This window comes from Dermochelys coriacea, chromosome 19 (genome assembly GCF_009764565.3).
Source record: "Dermochelys coriacea isolate rDerCor1 chromosome 19, rDerCor1.pri.v4, whole genome shotgun sequence".
NCBI classification, from domain to species: Eukaryota; Metazoa; Chordata; order Testudines; family Dermochelyidae; genus Dermochelys; species Dermochelys coriacea.
Genome location: NC_050086.2, coordinates 4,781,128 through 4,802,093, shown reverse-complemented (window position 1 = coordinate 4,802,093; position 20,966 = coordinate 4,781,128). Strand labels below are relative to the sequence as shown.

General features: G+C 43.1%; 1 protein-coding gene across 2 annotated transcripts in view; it reads right to left on the bottom strand.

Annotated features, from left to right (window-relative positions):
* The window catches only part of CSMD2 (CUB and Sushi multiple domains 2), a 567,571-nt gene extending 550,311 nt beyond the window's left edge, over nt 1–17,260 (bottom strand). For both annotated transcript variants that reach the window (XM_038377510.2, XM_038377512.2), the window contains exon 1: nt 16,940–17,260. In XM_038377510.2, coding sequence (XP_038233438.1) covers nt 16,940–17,096 — 157 coding nt within the window. In that variant the 5' untranslated portion in view covers nt 17,097–17,260. The remainder of the gene's footprint in view (nt 1–16,939) is intronic.
* Between the last annotated feature and the right edge of the window lie 3,706 nt (nt 17,261–20,966).

Below are 20,966 nucleotides of genomic sequence, written 5' to 3'. Positions count from 1 at the left end.
TTTCAATAAAAATATGTCACCCAAGGTGGGACAGATCTAAAGCTAGGTGCGATTTCATTCATCTCTATTAACTATGAAGCAAAGTGTCCATCTACAAAGGTCAATGAACTCTTAAGGTCAGTGGCAATGGAGCTCCCCATAAGAGCAGATATCTGACCTAGTTCCACCTACCATCTAGCTAGCTATGTATATGGCGTCCATATTAATAAAATTATGTCACTCTTTTCATCAGCAGTTCTCAAAGCACTTTACAAAGGAGTTCAGTATCACTATCCCCATTTTATTGATGGGGACATTGAGTCACAGAGCAGTGAAGTGACTTGCCCAAGGTCATCCAGCAGGCCAGTGGCAGAGCTGGGAACAGACTCCATCACTTTGATGCTTGAAAGTCTCAAAAATGTTTTATCCTCGGTGAGGCAGGAAAGTGCTAACAACTCAATTTTATAGATGGGGAACTGTGTACAGGGAGATCATCATTTTGGGAATACATTCTTATTTAGAAATGTGTCTGACCTGACCTCAGATGGAGTTGCAGACATTGTTCTGATTCAAGTCTCAATCGCTGGTAGATGTCCCTAAACATCCATGTAGCAATCTGATTGTTTCCATATCTATGCAGGATTTACCATTTCCAAAGCAAAAGTCTTGCATGTCCAGTTTCAGTCTTAGACACATTTACAGACCGTTACTATAGCATCCGAGCATCACACAATCTTCATTTATTTATCCTCACAACTCCCCAGTGAGGCAAGGCAGTGCTGTTATCCCCATTTTACTGATGGGAAATGGAGGCACAGAGAGAGTAAGTAACTTGCCTAAGGTCACACAGGAAGTCTGTGGCAGATCAGGAACTTGAACCCAGCTCTCCTACACAGTTCTAGGCTAGCATCCTACCTACTGGACTACTTTTGCCAGTGATTAGTGCCCAGTTTCTCGATGTACAAAATTATTGTCCTTGGCAAGCTCAAACACCACCCTCTTAAAAAGCACTCATTTATTCGCTGCTGCAATTTTCTTATTTTCTCATCTATACAAAAGCACAAAGGACATTTATGAAGTGCTTTGAGATCTTCCACCAAAAGGCATTACCATAAGTACACAAATGCTAATTATTACAATACACAAACATCTAAATTACAGAGAGACATGCAAACAGTGGAAAATATTGCCTGCAAATATTTGAGATATTAATCAAATTTTGTCTTAATTCTATTCAGGACATTTTTGTGTTTGTTTTCTGAAAATATTCCAGCACTGGAACTTTACTAGCAAATAGGAAACATCCACATCTAATAGTCACTGAAAGTGAATCTCAAATTGTATACTAAATTGCAAAATTCACAACTCACTCTGTCCAATCTGGGAACAAAAACAAGAGCACATGACTTATGTGGCCAAACAGCACAGTTCAAAATTTCAAATTGAGAGTATCTGCAACAAACTTTTTGTGAACAGGCTAAGAACTGTTTGCAGAATAAAAAAAATATTTAATTGAATGTTTGAAATGATTGTGGAAATTCCCAGTCTTTTCATGGATGATTCACACAAAGTAAAATTTGAATTTTCATTGCAAACTATTAGCTCTGCTCTAAACGTAAGTGCTCCTCTGTTCAAATTCTTTCTTCTTAACTGACCGAGGCACTGAAATTTGGCTTCTTTTTAGCACACAGGAGTCAGTAGATCCTTTTAAAGAAAATTCTCGCTTTTGGTGCTCATCTTACAGTTTATGCACAAGTATTCCCACCGATTTCAATGAACTACTCACATGTGTGAACTGTAAGTGCATGTTTCAGGCTTGCTGGTTTATGGCTTACATGTAGGTCTAGGAATCTGTTTCCACTACCATTATTTTTCCTATCCTTAGATCATTTAAAGCCTCATTTTCCTCCTTAGACATATTCTATTTAATCCTAGTTCTCAATCCAAAAAAAAATCAATTGCTCTCTTCTTGAATTTACATAGCTTTCAATTGAATAGTTAACACAGGGTGAACTTTTTTGTTTTATATATATAGTCCCATTTTCTACCTGTGCTCCTATAAAGAAAAATAATATCCCTGAGTTTGATGTTCCTAGGGGGGGAAAAGGCTATAATTTGTTCTCTTGTTTAAGACTGTCACAGTAATTAGCAGGAATAAGTGACAGACCCTTCTGTAAAACATTAGCTGCTTGCTCACTTAAAATCCTCTGAAATAGACTCACTCTTCACATGGAGACCGCAAGCTGGGAACTGATTCTGCTATTCATCCACACCGCCTTGTGCCACATGGACTGCACAAGATTCTGTCCCACACCATGCCCATGTAGAGGAACCACAGGTAGGATTGAGGGAAGGTAGTTGAATCTCCTTGGCTTCTCTGTCAAATGCACTGCTGCTCTTTTTCCAAATGCTGAGGGCACAAGGGCTTTATTCAAAAGCCACTAAATCCACAGAGACACATCGATGACCTTTGGCTCTGGCACCAAGTGTCCATTTGGAGCTGGACTATCTAAGGTACTGCTAAGGATCCTGTTACCTTAGTATCACAGAAATTTAGGATTGGAAAGGACCTTCTAGGTAATCAAGTCCAGTCTCCGGCTATCACAGGCAACCATCATATAAGCCGATCTACAAAGTTGTCAAGCTCCATCTTAAGGCCACTTAGGTTGGTGGTTCCCATTACTCCTAGTGGAAGAACATTCCAGAACCTCCTTCCTCTGATGATTGGAAACCTTCTTCTAATTTCCAGCCTAAGTTTACTCATGGCCAGTTTATATCTATTTGTTCTTTTGCCAACATTGTCCTTTAACTTAAATAGCTCTTCGCCTTCCGTAGTGTTGACCAGCCTCTGGCATTTGGACCATCTTGTTGCCTAACCCAGCTCAAAGCAGATCTAGATGACCAAGGGGTTAAATGGTTGCTGTTGTGAAACGTTACAGTGACAAAGTACAGACAAAGCCTTAAGTGTCAAGGGTGACATGAACGCCAGCCCCCTACAAACCGATCTGAGAGCACCTACTAATTTCATGCGGCCTTCAGGACAAGAACCGTTTTCTGACACTATTCACCTGGGATAGAACCAAATGATCTAGAAGTGAAAAACTCCCTCAGTCTTCCACCAACTTGAACAACAACAAAGTTGCCATGAGCTACTTTTCTCTAGCTATTTTAGCCTATCAACTAGCCTCCTACCACTATGTCCCATCCCTGGTCTCCTTTCATTTTTAAATCTATGTCAGTCATTTTCTCTAACAGACCAGCTGGAAGCACTCTGCAGATGACTGTAATTTTACATTTAAAAGCAAGTTCTATTTACTATTGATCTACTAGCTTTGGCATAGCCCATTAACAGAAAATACAATGTTTTATCTTGGCTGCAAAATTGGGGCCTAATTCTGCAGAGGCTTAAGCATGTAAGTAATGGGGCTGCTCATGGCCTTAAGTCTTTTCAGAAGCTTTCCCTTGAGTGTAACATTTTAAGCATCTGATTAAAAATAAAATATTGCCATCAGGTACAGCTTTCCCACATCTCCAAAGCTAAGCATTTCAGGAGGTAACACCATTTTATTATTAACATGTTGCATCTTTCTCTGAAAGATGCTTAACTTTAATGAAAATATTCCCAGATGGTTGCTGACAGATGTCCAGGGTCCACAATCACTGCCTAACCTTTACATAATGGATACACGAAAAACAACAGAGAGGCGATCAATACTCTGTGTGATATGAGCATCATCTTTAAAAATGCTGTCGGTTCTCAAAAAGCATGAAGATTCATTACCTTTAACAGGAAACATGCTTCCTATTTGGAAGGAAATATATTTTTCTTGATAGTATTATTCAGTATATCCAACGGGAAAGGAACACTGAATTGTGCCTTTGTTAGAGTAGAAATGAGCTTCCACTTTTCTGTACCTACAACTTGGCATTAACATCTTATCAAATGTCAGATCAAACTTCGTTCTAACAATGGGCCTGATTCTCCTCTTGCAAACAGTAATGTAAACCAGGTGTAATTCCACTGAACCCAATGGAGTTTCAGAGACATAAAACAGGCAAGGGAGAGAACAGAGTGAGGCGTAGCTACTCTCTTACATTTTGAAAATGCAGGGCTAGCTTTCCTCAGTGATGATTAAAACCAAGCTGGAGTGTTTAATTTCAACTAGCAGAGCCTTAGCAAAGGATTCTCATGGTAAGTGATTAGATCTCTTAAGATTGGGAACGCTGATTCACATACTGCTAACAAAAGAAGAGGTTGGAAAGTGTAACAAAGTCTAAGAAACTGCACAATGGTTTTAGACGGAGTGTTTTTCCTCACCAGAAAGATACCTTTTACAGTGATCCTGTACCAAAAAATAAAAATAATCCTTAAAAAGGCTGCCTCTCCACACAGCTATGGATTTATGCAGTAATCTCCAACACAAAACGCACTCGTTTCTGTCTCCACAGAAACACTGGTTCATCCACAATCAATCCTAATTCTATCATACTTTAAAACATTCTTGTATTTTCCACCACCAATTTAATAAAAGTAGTTTCTAAACCTTCTTGTCTTCATTACTAAATGAGGGAAAACTTCCCATAAATATCTATGGTACCTATCTAGCTACAATCACCGTAGTATAACTGGATTAAAAAAAGAATTAGATAAATTCTTGGAGGATAGGTTCATCAATGGCGATTAGCCAAAATGGTCCCGGATGCAACCCCATGCCCTGGGTGTCCCTAAGCCTCTGACTGCCAGATGCTGGGACTGGATGACAGGGGAGAGATGACTTGATAATTGCCCCGTTCTGTTCATTCCCTCTGAAGCATTTGGCATTGGCAACTGTCAGAAGACAGAATATTGGGCTACATGGACCACTGGTCTGATCCAGTCTAGCCATTCTTATGTAGTAATGGTGTTTCACAATCTTTAATATACTTAGCCTCACAACATGTAGGGAAGTGATCTTATCCCCATTTTACAGATGGGGAACTGAGACACAGAGATAGTAAGTGACTTGCTCGGGACCATAGAAAGTCTGTGGCAGCACAGGGAATTGAATCCCAGTCTCCTTCAGACTAGGATACTGCCCTAATCACTGGACCATCTTCTCTATCAGTATCCTGCCACGGCAGTGACTGGAACCCAGATCCCTGATGTTTAAAAATTCTTGCCCTTGACAAGTTCCAATCCCACCTCTTAAAAGCACTGATTTAATCTGTAACCATTTTCTTATTTTCTCACCAATACTAAAGTGCATGGGACAATTATGAAGTGCTTTGAGATATTCCAGCAAAAGGCACTACTGTAAGTACACAAACATACAAAGAAAGAGTCAGGCAAACAGTGGAAAGTCTCACCTGCAAATATCTTTTGGGATAGTAACCAGATTTTGAACTGATTCTATATTCAACCCTTTTGTGTTGGCTTTCTGCGAATATTCCAGCATTTGAGCTTTACTAGAAAACAGAAAACTTCTACTCTAAATAGTCATTGAAGGTGAGGTTCAAATTGTTGATTAAATTGCAAGAGTCGTAATTCACTCTGTCCATTTAGGGAACAGAAACAAGAGCACAACTGATGTGACTGATTAACAGTGCAAATTTAGAACAGTGAGTATCTGCAATAAGCTTTTCAAACCAGCCTAAGAACAGCTGGCAGAGTAAATTTGACAATCATTTCAAAAGCCTAATTAGTTTGAGAATTCACTAACACTGCTGTCCCCATTTTACAAATGGGGAAATGAGACTAAGTGACTGGCCCAAGATTAGACAGAAAATCTGTAGCAAGTCCCAGATTAGCCATCTAACAGCACCATCTTTCTTCCCTGTGCAATTTATTCAATAGTTATCAACTTCTAGTTTTCCTTGTACCTTTCTCTGAAGCAGCCACAATCCGAGACAGGTTAGCAGACTAAATTGTCCATTGGTCTGACTTGGCCTGGCAAGAAGAGATCTGTGTAGCCTGAAAGCTTGTACCTTCCACCAACAGAAGTAGGTCCAATAAAAGATATTACCTCACCTACCATGTCTCTCAATTCCTGTCTAGTCAGTGTGAGAGGCAGCTGCACGATTTATACTAGAAGAAATCTATGGCTTTAAAGATAGGTGAGGGAAATCCAAATAAAGTAATTTAATTAGGATAGAACAGGCTTAACTTTTCACAGAGCAGGTACAAACAGCAGCCAACCGCCCTGATCTTCTCCCTTTTCTTTTCTTTTAAAAAATTTGCTGGATAAAGACATCTTCACTTGATATTCATTGTTGTTTTATCTGCCTTGAAACCAAGACTGCAATCACTTTGATAAATGGATTGAGAAACTTTTCGGTTTCACCATAGCTCCTGTAAATGCCTCCAGATCCGCTAGCATGGACACAATATTTTCATATAGAGACAGTGTCTCATGAACATCTCCTCTCCCATCAACAGCCTCATAACATCCCTATGATGTACTCCAGTGAATAAGATACTGGACTCTAAGTCAGAAGACCTAGGCTCTATTCTTTACTCTAAAAGAAAAAAGAAAAGGAGGACTTATGGCACCTTAGAGACTAACAAATTTATTTGAGCATAAGCTTTCGTGAGCTACAGCTCACTTCATCGGATGCATTCAGTGGAAAATACAGTAGGGAGATTTATATACACAGAGAACATGAAACAATGGGCGTTACGATACACACTGTAAAGAGAGTGATCACTTAAGGTAAGCTATTATCAGCCGGAGAGCAGCCGGGGCGGGGGAGGGCTTTTTGTAGTGATAATCAAGGTGGGCCATTTCCAGCAGTTGACAAGAACATCTGAGGAACAGTGGGGGGTGGGGATAAACATGGGGAAATAGTTTTACTTTGTGTAATGACCCATCCACTCCTAGTCTCTATTCAAGTTCTCTGTGTATATAAATCTCCCCACTGTATTTTCCACTGAAAGCATCCGATGAAGTGAGCTGTAGCTCACGAAAGCTTATGCTCAAATAAATTTGTTAGTCTCTAAGGTGCCACAAGTACTCCTTTTCTTTTTGTGAATACAGACTAACACGGCTGCTACTCTGAAACCTGTTATTCTTTACTCTGTTAATTTGGGAGAGTCCTTTTGCCTTTGTTTCCTGTTCAACTTTCCGCTAACGTAGATGTAAGTGCTGATCGCCTCTCGATGTCGGCATGCTGCCTAGCACAATAGGACTCCATTCCTGGCTGGGGTCTCTAACTACTAGTGTAATACAGTAGTAAGTGTTAACAACAGTGATGCTTTATATGGAAGAAAAAAAGACTCCCTAGCAAAGCATTTAAGTTATTGTTAGCTTCTTTCAAAGCAATTTTGCACCTGGAAACAAGGAGCAGCAGCCAGGACCATGTGACCAGCTAGATCTCCCTGGACCACCAGATTAGTGGCCCATACACCAACATACACCATACACTGATGGGAGTGTCAAAAACTTCTAACTATGCGCACACAGAACTACCACCAAGGCCTGTAGCCGGTACAAGTTACACATACTCCACACAGAGAAATATTTTAATGGACAAATCAGAGAAGGATGATCTTGGGGTTAGGACAACCGACTGGGACTCTCAAGACCTGCGTTCAATTCCTGCCTCTGACAAAGCCACACTGCGCAACCTTGGGCAAGTCAGTCTCTCTGGATGTACATTCCCCATCTGTAAGATGCTGATAATCATCCCTCCTAGCTCGTCAATTTAAAATGTAAGCTCTTTGGGGTAAAGACTGTCTTTTACTAGGTGTACATGCAGCACCGAGCAGGACCCTGATTTTGGTTGGAGCCCCAGGATTTAAACATTGAAGGGATGAATTATGGTCTCTGTATGTTGGTGCTCATTAGAAGGTACAAGGGGGTCTCTCTTATTCCCCAAAAGGGCACTTCTGCAGGATGCAGCCCTTATTTCGCTCCATCTCCTGGGGTGTGCTGCAAGTCAGGACCAAGATGCGTGAACAGTGCTGCATAGGAACCCAGGAGGGGAATAGTCAGCAGAACAGAGAAGCTTGCATGCCATTCATCCAAAGAAGACCTGACTCTAGCCATTGCTGTGATGATTATTACAGCACCCATGAAGTGCTTTCCAAACACTCAAGAAGGGACGGTCCCTGACCTGAAGTGCTCACAGCCTAAGGACAAAGGTAAGGGGAAAAGGGAACAACCTGTCAGGGGTGATCTAGATAATACTTAGTCCTGTCTTGAGTGCAGAGGACTGGACTAGATGACCTCTTGAGGTCCCTTCCAGTCCTATAATTCCATGAAGAGGCCATTTAAATGAGTCAGCTCATTTCACATGAAGCAACATGGCAGAAACAGGTCTTTAAGAGGGACTTTAGCAGGGGCCTTCTGGCAGGAGCCTTCTGAATCAGTTTAAGGAGGTGGTGCCAGTACTATTCTTCCATCATTTTCATGAACCCTAAATTCACTCACTCACTAAGATTAAAGGGTGAAGCAGAGGGTGGAAGGGACAGAATAGGAAAATAGGAGTTGCTTGGTTCCAGGTATGTATCTTCTCCCAAAGAGCCTCCCAAGAGGTTTGATGGTATTAGAAGAGCTTTATGACCTAGGCTTTGCTCTGTAATTGCAAGAAGTCAAATGCTTTGAGCACATATTGCTGGATTTCTCACTTCCTTGAAAGGGAGGGAAGACCAATAAATACATTTTGTATGTACACTGTACCTATAAATAGCATCACAGAGACTTCATTAAGCTATAGAGCTAGAATATAAAACCCCCAATTAATATGCAGGATTGATAAGGCCATCTCTGCTTTTTTATTGCCAGGGTTCCAAAGGGTGGACTCAAAAATTTTCCTGTTTTTAATACTTAGCTGTCTGTTGAACTTGCTAACCTTCTGTCATACATCTTCATCAGCCAGAGACTGCCCTTGGAAAAGACGGTCTCCCCCTTCTGCCTGAACAGTGATAATATTATCTCTGACATTTGCAATCACTATAGACTGAACAAGCAAACTGACTGCTGAACTGACAGATTCAATGAATATAGGATCATTGTGAGTTAACTTACCAGTTGCTGTCCTATTCTTAAGGGCTATAGCTTTTATCTAACACTTTGGGAGCTCCGTGCTTTGTATTTGCACAAGTGGATACATTTTAAACCTTGGATCATTCCAGATATTGCCAGACCAACTAGCTACCAGTGTGAAGGACAGACAAAAAGCCTCCCTATTAAACCTATTGGATAAAATACAGCCTTGATATAATGCCACTGAAACCAATGGAAGATAACGTTGGCACACTGTCTTGGGATATCTTGATACAAAGGCAGATTAGCAGGACTCTGTTGAAGTCTTACGTGCTGTTGCTATAAAACTGTGCACTTGTATAGCAGTTTCCCTCCAAGGCTCTTAAAGCACTTTATACACAACATTGGCATGTAGGCATTATTCCACCTGCTGTACAGATGAGTAAATGGAAGTCAGACAGGAGAAGTTCTCTCTCCCACGGTCAGCTGCGGAGATGAAACAGAATCATAGAATCGGAAGTCCCCGTCTGACCAGCAGACAGCATTTCCTTATTTCACACTAGGGCTCCACTGTGAAAAAGGCTATTAAGGACTTGCCTTCAGCTGAAGGAAGCTCAGAGATGAGACACTTAAAGGCCATTCCTGAGTCAGCTCTCACAAAGTTCTTTATAGCTACAGCTGAAATCTCCACAGGGCGTATGTTATATGACCGATGCTAAATAAGGTTAGACTGCCTGAGTTTTTTCAGAATACATCTGACCATTAATATTGTCATCAGTTTCTTCTGGACAAGAATGATGTATATTTCACATTACAATCATCTGAGGGGGTGATCTGCAAGAGCACTTAGTGTCACCCTAACTCAGCTCCTGCTGAAGTCTGTGGAGGCGGGGGGTTATCACTGTGTGGGGGTTACCTCTGAGTCTGATCACAGCTGCACTGGACCAGTGCTGATCACTTACAACACCCCACCTAAAAGGGTTAAAAATGAGTAATGTACAACAGAGCACCACTCTGCAACTATTAGTGGCCAAGTGCGTAGTACTAAAGTCACTGCATATTACAGATTTTTTAAACTAGTCAACGTAATTCCAAAGGCGATATCTACATACAGCTTATGTTGGCAAAATCTATGTTGCTCAGGGGTGCCAACATTCCACCCCCCTGAGCAACGTAAGTTACACCGACATAAGCGTTCATGTGCACAGCACGCACCCGTCGGCATAGAGCGTCTTCACCAGACTCGCGGCAGTGGTATCAGTACAGCAGTGCCACTGCAGCACTCAACGTATACACATGGCCTATGTGTCTTTAACAATTGGTACACCAGTTGAGATGCTTATCTATTCTCTCCATAGCAACATAAGAATTATCACCCTGCAACAGATCATCTAAACCAGTATCTTGTCTCCAACCAGCTGCTGCAGAGGGAGATACAAGAACCCTTTCAGTTAAGGGATAACCTGCCTTCAGGGACAGTTTCCTCCTGACTGCGATGAATTAGAGGCTGGTTTTGGCCTTGAAGCAGGTAGTTTTATATCCCCCTTCTAAAAACTCATGTTTATTTTACAATAATCATGACAATAGACTGTCAAGGCCTGCCAATCCTCAATAAACCTCCCTGGATGCTTGCACACTCTAGCTCTAATGACATGAGGTCTTTGTGAGTAATTCAAGCATTCAAGAATGGGATTGATTTTTTTTTTTAACATGGAAGCTTCTTAGATACTATGGTAATGAGTACCATGATAAAACCTTAAAATAAAAAGATGTTGCCTATACTCTTGATGACAACCAACTTGAAAATAAGTAACAGCCTAGAACAAGCCATCGGTAGTGTTATTCCAGTTACATTTATTGAGAGATAACCATTATAGAATTTCCACGTCTTACAGGACTTGCTCCTGCTCCCACTGACGTCAATGACAACATCCCCATTGATTTCAGTGGTGCAAGACCAGCCTCAAGACCCAAGACCAGTATCAAAAAGCCAGGGATCCCCTGTACTCTTCTTCATGGCACCTTTCTTTTGTCCATATGGTAATCCAAACTTTAGAGAAATCTGAGGCTTCAGTTAGTCCAATGTCCTCATTTTTCTTGCCCACAGCCTTGCAGAGGGGCTCTCAAACACGCATTAGGGAAACAAAGCCGGAACTGATCTGTGTGTCAAGCCTGCCTCAACAAGATGGCAAAGCAAGCTCAGATTTCACATCCGGGCCTAGCAAGCAGTTTAGAATTTATTTTTCCTTGGTGGGAGGAGGAGAGAAGAGACCAGAGAACTGGTAGCATCAGATCTTTGGATCATGGAAGAAACCCCAATAGGGTCTCATATATTATGGAGACTCTCCTTCCCCTCGCTTCCCACCTCCACATACTCACCGTCTTCTGAGGATTAAAAACAAAAGCATCTTTTCAGGATGTGCTTGTACAATGCCTGCCATACTGGGGGTCCCAATAACTGAGTGGGACCCCTAGATACTACCACAATCAATAACAAGCAAGATTTACGGCTCAACATGGTAAACCTTCACCTAACCTTCACCTACTCTCCATCGCTTAACCTATGACTGCTGGTGCTGCAGCCATCATTCTAGAGGACCAAAGACCACATCCCTCTGTCCTTCTGGTGCCCAACAGAATGCAGGAGTTACACTGTAAACTCTTTGCAGCGGGGACTCTCTTTTTGTTCTGTGTTTGTGCAGCACCTAGTACAATGGGCTCCTGGTCCGTGACTGGGGCTACGAGGCGTTACTGCAATACGTACCGTAAGTAATAATGATGATGATGACGTCAGGTCAGGCTCACGCCCCAAGAAGTGCAGACAATGGATGCTACAGACTGCGAGTTTAATTCATTTATAGAAATGTGGAGAACAGATATGAACAAATTATTGAGGTTTGCGGCTCTGGGCCCTCGTTTTCAATAGACAATTCTGGACTTAACCAGTGACACTGACAAATCTGAGACACCAAAGTTCTACATTTCATAGACAAGTGGCTTCTCAGGAGACAGTAGCAGACAGTGAGCAGCACAGTGTGCCTCATGGTTGGCAGCTGCCAGGAATACAGGTGAAGGTGGTGAACAAGGAACTACTGTGCCCTCTCCCAGCAACTGGACTAGCCATTTTTGCAGAGCAAGGAAAAAGGGTTTCTTATAAAGCAGGTACAGTACAAAGGATCCTGCAAAATTGCTCAGTGATAGTCTCAGAAATGAACCAACTTGGCACTAAGTACAACTATTGGGATCCATGGCAGATTGCCTGGATCATGTTCCCTGCACCCATTTTGATGTGTATCTCCTTTGGACAGAAGCTCCTAGACAATTGGAAGCTGGCCACTCAAGATTAGTCTGATTCGACACCTATTCTCTGTAGCACTGCAGCTGGTAGATGGCTCAACCCGGAAAATAAACCATTTCACCAGGAGATATTTGGGGAACTACAGATATTTCTGGCAAGGAAGGAAATTAAGGTCTGAGATTTCAATAGCTACATATTTCAGAGTAGCAGCCGTGTTAGTCTGTATTCGCAAAAAGAAAAGGAGTACTTGTGGCACCTTAGAGACTAACAAATTTTTTATAAATTTATAAAATTTATAAACAAATTTATAAAAAATTTGTTAGTCTCTAAGGTGCCACAAGTACTCCTTTTCTTTTTGCGAATAGCTACATAATTATTTGTATTTGAGTAATGCGGAGCGGTCCAAGCCCAGCTGCGCAAGGTGCCGCACAAACATACAGAAAGTGGCAGATCCTCCCCCAGAGAGTCCAGAATCTAAATAGCCAAGGGAAAAGGGAAGTGACTTACCCAAGGTCACACAGAAAGGCAGTGGCAGAGCATGGAATAGCTCCTGGGTCTCCCGAATCATAGGGCAGTGACCTAGACATTACACCATGTTGTCTCTCCAGTAAATTACTTTCTCCCATTCCCATCCTGATCCCCCAAACGCAAAGAAAGCCAAAGCTTCAGGACGTATAGTGAACATTCAAGGAACATTTCCCCCAGCGTATTCACTAACAGTTTATACTTGAAGAGAATCCATGAGACTCCCTGTGCAAAACCGCATGCAATTCTGTACCAGCATCCTGGACCAATTGGCTCAGGAAATGGAGATATATGGAGTCTGCTCTGAACTGGGCTGATACATCCCCCAAGATTCGAGGTTGTTGTGCTCCATCTGAAAGCTGGCTCAGAAGGGTTCTTACCTGGCCAGCGGGAACTGCTTCTGTGCTGCCAATGAGAAAGAGATATCCCCCGGGAGGATCATTACTTCTCCCAGCCTAGTACACTCCCAATTCCCAAGGCTCATTCCCAACTCTTAGCTTCCCAGCACAAAACTGAGCCAAACCAAGAGGTTTTTCCACCAAAAATTCTGCTTTGAGATTTTGGGTCTGAACCTGATTGATGGGAAACTGAGGAGCATGAACAGCGCATGGATGGAGAAAAGGAAACCTTTGCATGAAGCAAGTTTATTACAGCCCTAGCAGTGTCTCATGTGGGAAGGAGGAGTCACAGCTTAGACCGCACTCCCATGAGGCTGCAGCCATGGTCCCCACACTGCTGGAAGGAGGGAGAGCAGAAGCAGTGCGCCTGGTTTTCCCATCTCTCACAAGCAGGTGGGCAGGAAGGATGTAAGGAGGCAGAGGGATTGGCTGACATCCTTATTCTGCCTGGCCCTCTACCCATTAGCCAGGGTTGTCCCAACATGAAGGAGGAAATAAGCTGCACCCAGTAAAAGGCTGGAATAAAGGACTGCTTCCCCTCCCCCAGGAATAAGGGGAGAGCAGGGAATTCATTACAGTTATATCGGACATTGTTTACAGGCTTAGTCTAGCCCTAAACTCCATTGCACCACGGTTGTTAGCAGGACTCCTGTTGCAAGCAGCAGCATCCTAGGCTATTGCTGTACGAGGTGCCGGCATAGCCGACGAAAGAAACTCCCTTTAAAATGTTCTGTCGGCTCTCATATCGGTGGCTCTGCATTCCCATCCCTCCCTTGTCAAAACATCCGGCCAGCTTTACACTGAGTAGTACACACTTCCCAAGGCGATCTGTGGGGCTACTTCACCTGTAAGGAAGCGCTACACAGCTGGAGTACAGGTACCAGGGATTAATCCACATTCTGACTTTTTTTTTAAAAGGGGATGATTAATAAAATGAATTATTTGTGTGCCCATACAGCAGCTCAAAATGAATACTCAACTTTCCTTCCCCACTCCCATCTTTTCAGAAAGAAATCAGCCAAAACTACTTTCTATCAGGACAATAGAAACTAAAATGTCTAGGCCATGTCTCAACCCAGTACATCTTTGTATAATCCACTCATCAACAGGAGGTTAATCACCAAAACACAGTCTTAACTATAATGGTACAAATGACCTCCATTACAATAGCTTTTTTAAAAAAATATATGCTGTATGTTTCTGTCCATATATATTATCCAACGTATGCACCCCAAATCCATCTCAGAGACATCTTTCATTAACAATGCATAGATAGCTTAGGGTGAAAAATCATCATTACAAGAACATGCCTTTGAGGGATAAAAAAAAAAAACTATAGAACTATTAAGTGGTATGCCCTCTCTCTGACTAGCAGCGTATTGCTAGTTGCCAGCTCGCAACCACAAGAAAAATCAGTATCTTCTCGAAACAGACGACAAACTCTGCCAGGTTATTCCTGCACCTCTTTTTAAATTCAGCGAGTGTGTAAGAAATTTATTGTTCTTTGAAGAAAAATGCATGTCCCCTACCTTATAAAGAGAATAGCTTTAGCTACAGTTGGTTCAGTTCCTTGCAGAAGATTAAGACAACTGATCATGCTTGTAATTTCCTGAGAAACACTTGCATCTGTAGAGATCATCTGCAACAATCTGCCATTCCCCCACCCACCCAACCCCCGAACTGTATCAGGCTGTAGGAATATTGACAGCTCTAAATAATTAGATAGAGTAAGGTTAATATAATAACAGTATGATTTCTCAATTTTCCTTTTTTGCTCTTTTTCTTTTTTTGAGACAGGCTAGAACTACTAACTGATAGCTTTATATATATATATATATATATCTCTAGTGCCACACTATGGGAACTCATGGTTATTGCTAGCCACGCAATCCCCAGGAAAAGGCTAGGCTGAAGAGATAGCATGTTGAGGACCTGGTCCCATAGAGGCTCATTATTACGACCAGCGAGTCCAATCCTAGGCTAACCTGAAAATATCTGATCGGAGGATTGCAGGAAACAGTAGGCACCTTCACCCACACAGGCACAGTTATAGCATCACTGTTAACTAGCTGCATTTTACTAATCTCAGAGTTGATCCCTTGTTTTGATAAAAAGCTTGTTCAGAATCTCATGAAGTGGTGGTGTGCAGGGAAAAAACCAAAACACACACACACACAGATAATTGCCTCATGGTCCTACTGCAGCTAAAACAATGACGGACTTCTGGAGAGCTTTCGCAGAGCTGGCACTTGTGTAAAAGAAGAAGGGGGTACAAATCAATTAACAGCCCAACAGTGAAGGATCCTGGATAGGTATAATTTTAAATGAAGCAAAAATTGAGAAAAAAGAAGGGAGCTGTGCTAGCAAGAAAGACTAAATGCAAAACAACCAGGCACTGAAAGAAAACCAACAAGATCTAGCATGAACGAGTCAAATATAGGTATGGGGAGCAAGGGGGAAAGGAGAGAGAAAAAGAGGAGAATTGTAAACCCCTGAAATAGTAAATCACTCATTTAGGTATGTATCCAGCACTCCACTCAACCCAGCCAAACAGCTCAGAGCTGGGGGGGAGGTTTCTCTGTCCTCAGACAGACTCAATGCTTTTGCTGAGGGGGGAAAAAAAATCAGGAAGATATCTACCTATATATTTACTCCCAATGAACTGATTTCCTCCTACCCTAATTGGTGCCCCCAGTTAGTAAAACTCTTTGGTGTCCATTGTAAGATACTTCAGGAGGATAAGGTGCTGATGGTCTTTCTGAGTCTCCTTGGAGGAAGTCTGCCTTACATAATAAAATCAGTGTTGCATTTCAAATACAACATAGTTTACCAAAAAAAAAAAAACAATGAAAAAAAAAAGGCAGTTTTCCACCCCTATCCCCATGTGCACACACACACACACGAGTCTTTTGGCCATGTTGCATGAGGCACATTTGGACAAACCTTATTTAGAAACATTGGGAAATTGGGAACCCTTCAGCGTTAAAGGAAGAAAAGAGCAATGTTTTTCTTCCCCCTCCTTCCCCCCCCCCCATTACACAAAGCCAGACTCTATACAAGACCACAGCAGAAAAAAAACCCTTCAGTTTCAAACTGAATCCTTTGCTTTGGATATGTTGCAAAGGCAGTTTCAGAAGCAGGGGGCAGGGGGGAGAGGGTTAAACCTCATTTTTAAAATCTATTTTGACCTTTCCTAAGAACAAAACTATATTTGGCTAAAATATATATCTATATAATGCTGAGGCCAAACAGGTGATGCTTAAAAGCACTGCAAGCTGAAATATTTGAGGAGAAAGGAGGAATAAGAGTGCTTCCATCTGCATGTAAGAAGTCCCTCAATCTATTTTATAGGCTGTAGGCAAACATTGGGGTAGAGAAATAATGAACTAAGATGCAAAAAAAAAAAAAAAGTGATGGCATTTTTCTTGGTCCTCTCACATTTGGGACACAGCGATCTGATCCCTGGAAGATGGGGAGTAAAACAAGAAACAAACACACCTTTTTATGAACCCAGACTGTAAAATTGTTGCCCCCATAAGATATACAGTACTGGCAAACTTTATCTTCCTATGGAGATATACAGCAACAAACGTGATTCTTGCATGGGCTATAAAGGAGGATCCCCTCCTCCCACCCAAAGAGAGACACACAAACACACACATATATATATGTGTATATAACCCCCCCCAAATGCAAGAGAATTACATCTGAATCAAGCAGCAAGGGGGGAAGGGGGGGAAGCTCCCAAAGTTGCCAGCTTCCTCCATTGCACTCACCGGTTGCTGATGCAGCCAACAGCCCCACAGAGAGCAGCAGAATCCGGCTCCAGTAGCTCACTTCCACCGTCATGAGAGCAAAGATCCCCAATTTTCCCCAATTCCTTCTAAAGCCGCAGCTGCATCCAGTCCTGTCCCATCCCAAAGAAGGTTGCATGTCAAGGGATCGTGGGATTTTGTGGTCCTCTCCCCTTTACAATTGGATGGTCCTCGGATCGGCTGGAGGAAGAGGAGGAAGCAAGGGGGGATGGGGAAGGTCAGGATGATGATTATGATTATTATTTTAGCTCGGGAAAAAATCCCAATGCATGGAAGCCTCTGAGCTTCTGCAGCTGGAATGAACCAACTCTCGCACTGGCTTGGGGAGAGGAGGGCTGGCTTTCTTAACCCCCGTCTTCTTCCCCCCCCCCCACACTTAAAAAATGACTATCTTGGATCAAGCTTTTCAGGATTAGCAGCAGAAGGTTCCTAGGGAATTATATTTTTTGATCAACATCAGCAGCATCCAGGTGACTAATCACCTCCACATCCTTGTTCTCTTCTTTCTTAAATCCTGGGAAAGGGAGCACTTCAACTGTGTTATTTTGGCGGAGGGGTTGTGTGTGTGACACACACATACACAGAGTATCTGATGCAAGATTTTTATTCCACTACTATCCCCCTTTCCTCCCATCCTCCCAGAAACAACAAACACCACCTTATGTTTTAGGATCCCCTTTATTTGTTCATTTTAATACCCACCCCAGGTCTCTTCTGCTTTAGAGAAGCAATTCCCGCAGATTCCTCTTAATACACAGATATGATGTCCAACCGGCAGCTCTCCTTGGCGTTTACATATCCGATAGAATAAATCTTGCATGCATCATCCACAATTCCCACCCCCCTCCCGTCTATTTGGGGGGCTGTGTAAACACCTTGATGATATGGACACTTTTCGTGACCAAGGAAATTGCGTTACGAACTCAGGCGGGATTGCAAGGCTCGGGGAGGGGGGAGGACACCCCCCACCCCGGAGAAAGCTTCCCGCTTTGCAATTGTTACTTTTCCCAGTACCATGTGTTCCTGGGAAGAGATTAGGTTCTGACAGGTGGGACTCGTTGTAGGGGAGGAGAGGGAGAAATGGTTTTGGAGATGGGGGGAGCTTTGCGTCACCCCTTCCCAAATCAGCGCATGCTTCTTCTCACTGGGCTGCTGCTTTGCAGAGCTGGCAGGAGGAAGGTTTTGGCTTTTTTTTTTTTTTTTTTTGTTGCATGGACTAGCACATTTGCCCCTACGGTTGCATGCAAATAAAAAAAAAATCCAGCCTGTTAAAGCCACATTCAGGCACTTCGCAATGATATTCAGCTCCGTGGGGACGCGTCCGCGACACACCAGACATTAGAAAGCCCACACACCTTTGCCCCCTTTTGCATTCACACAATTTTAAGCTCAGTCCCTTTCGGCAAACGCAAGAGACACCCCCTTCCCCCCTCCCCAGTTTTTTGGGGATTCCGCTCAGCCATCTGCGCGGAAGGGATGGGACTAGATCCGAGGGGGTGGGATCCTAACTGCAGGTTTTGCCTGCCCCCGGAGAAGGGGGCGCGGGTGCATGAGAAAGGCAGAGAGACGTGCCTAGAGAAAGGAGGGGAGACGCACACAGCAGATCTGAGGCTTTCACACCGCCTTGGCATCCAGAACATGCACCACTGCGAAAGAGGAAGGGCTGCTGCTGATTTTCTCATTGCAACCTCCTCCAAAGCTGCAACGCATTGGGAGGGGGGCGGTCCAGCGGCACCACTGGGCGGTCTGCAATGCCAGATGCAAATGAGTGCTGCTGCTCCAGAATTAGCTGCGATCCCTGCCTCCCTTGGCTCGCCCTAAAGCGCCGGGGGGTGGGGGGGCGCGTTTTTGAACTACCCACTCATCCCCCCCCTCCTTACTGCTTTGCCTTTACTGCAAAACCCCCTTCCTCAGACTTGTTACGGTTGCCCTGAATTAGCTCATCTGACAGCTAGAAAACAATTTATACCCAGGGTTGGTAACTCTCCCCCTCCACCCCCGAATCAATCCTCTCTCTCACTCCGTCCCCTCTGCTTCCCAATCCCTCCACCGGGAACCGATGCCAAGAGCCAAAGCAACCAGGGCTGGTACATGAAAGAGTCGCTTTATGTCTGTTTAAACCGCAGTGTCCTATTCAAATAGACCTTATTGTTCAAAGGCATGGCTCGAGATATAAAAGGATCAGAGAGGAGGGTAACTCCACTGCGCAGCTCCTTCTATCCCTTGCCCCCCAGATAGTTCTCTCAGAGAAACCCCCCCGACGTTGCATTCAGCTGAATGTGTGACTTGGTTGCTCCTCACAAGCTACAGGGTGAGACAAAGACAACAAGCAAGGGGTCAAGAACAATATGCAGGCGTAATAAAGTTATTGGGGAGTACAATCCCACTTTATTCCTGCTTAGTAAAATCATATCTTTTTCTAAGTCAACCGCTTTAAAAAAAAAAAAAAGCCTTCCTCACAGCAATGCTGGGCATAAGGTCTCCATCTCTCTTAAAAGATTTGCATAATTTGGTAATGGGCATGACTGGTAAAGACAAGTTCTTTTTTGTGGCAGAAACTATCAGGGTTCTCAAGGTTAATTTTTCTTGCCCTTCATCTGAGAGAGAGAGTGTGTGTGTTTTCTGGTTAACTCGGCTCTTAACCTCCACTACGCAGCTGATCGACTTGCTAAATTACCTCCACAGTAGACTAGACACAGGATTTTGCCTTTCTGACCAGCCACTAAGGAGCAGGGAATTTTTGCTCTGCACTGCCACCCACAGTCAGACCCCAGGCTCAAAACACCTCTTGTATCCCATCATTTCCCCAGAGCCAAAGCCATGTAAATGACTATAATTATACACACACACACACCACACCCAAAACACAACAATAAACATAATATTTCTGAACGTCTGTAAGCCAAGGATCTTGGCATGATTTACAAATGTTAGGACTTGTCTTCATGTACAGTGATGAAGCTGCACTCATGTAGCATGTTAGTGAAGATGCTACTACACGACAGGAAAGCTTCTCCCATCAACGTAGTTAATCCACCTACCCAAGAGGCGTAGCTATGTCAATGGGAGGCATAGCGCTGTCTACACAGGGGCTTAGGTGGGTATAACAACCTCGCTCAGGGGTGTGGATTTTCATCCCCCTGTGCAATATAGTTATACCAATATAGGTCTGTAATGTAGACTTGGGCTTAGTTAGTCCTCACAATGATCGTCTGGAGGTAGGTAGGAAGTATTTGCTCCATTTTACAGATCAGGAAACAGACACAGGAAGGAGAAAGAACTTTCCCAGGATCACAAAGGGAGTTGGTGCCAAAACTGGGGACATCTGGGAGGTCTGACACCACGACCCCTTACTGCTGCTAGACGACACTCCAGCCTGTATATACAGTCCCCGTGGCTATGAATGAGGATTCCTAGAATTCATCAAGGCTCATGATCTTAGAGTGTTTCTCCAAGATAAAAAGCAGCACAATTAGCAAGTTTCCATAGGGATACGAAAAGTGTTTGAATAAATAAAAAAAATTCCCAACATGTACTTTGTTAACCAAATAGTTGCTGTGGGTGAAAAGAGCAGCATTTAGCTTGGCATAAAGTATTAGCCAATAGCCGCATACATAGAATAATCTCTCTGTTTATACAGAGGCTGGAGTCGCTGTGACTTTGCATATGTATTATAGAAAAGTCCACTTTTTATATTAGACTGCACATGGAGTAGAGATTTCAAAAGAAGGTGCAACAGCTGCAGTAATGAAAAAAATCCACGCCCAAGTGTTGTGCCTGCAGATGTTCAAAGGCACTTTTACATGTAAAAATTTTACTTTTGCCTGCCTCCCCCCGCCTTTTTTTGGGGGGGGGGCACACGGTGCACACACAGACATAGGGGCGTTGGACTCACAACTGCCAAATGAATTTTTGCAGATATAACCAGTGCTTCTGAAGCTTGGCCTGTGCTGGCTTCCTTCTTCCCAGTCAGATTCCACCACTCTCC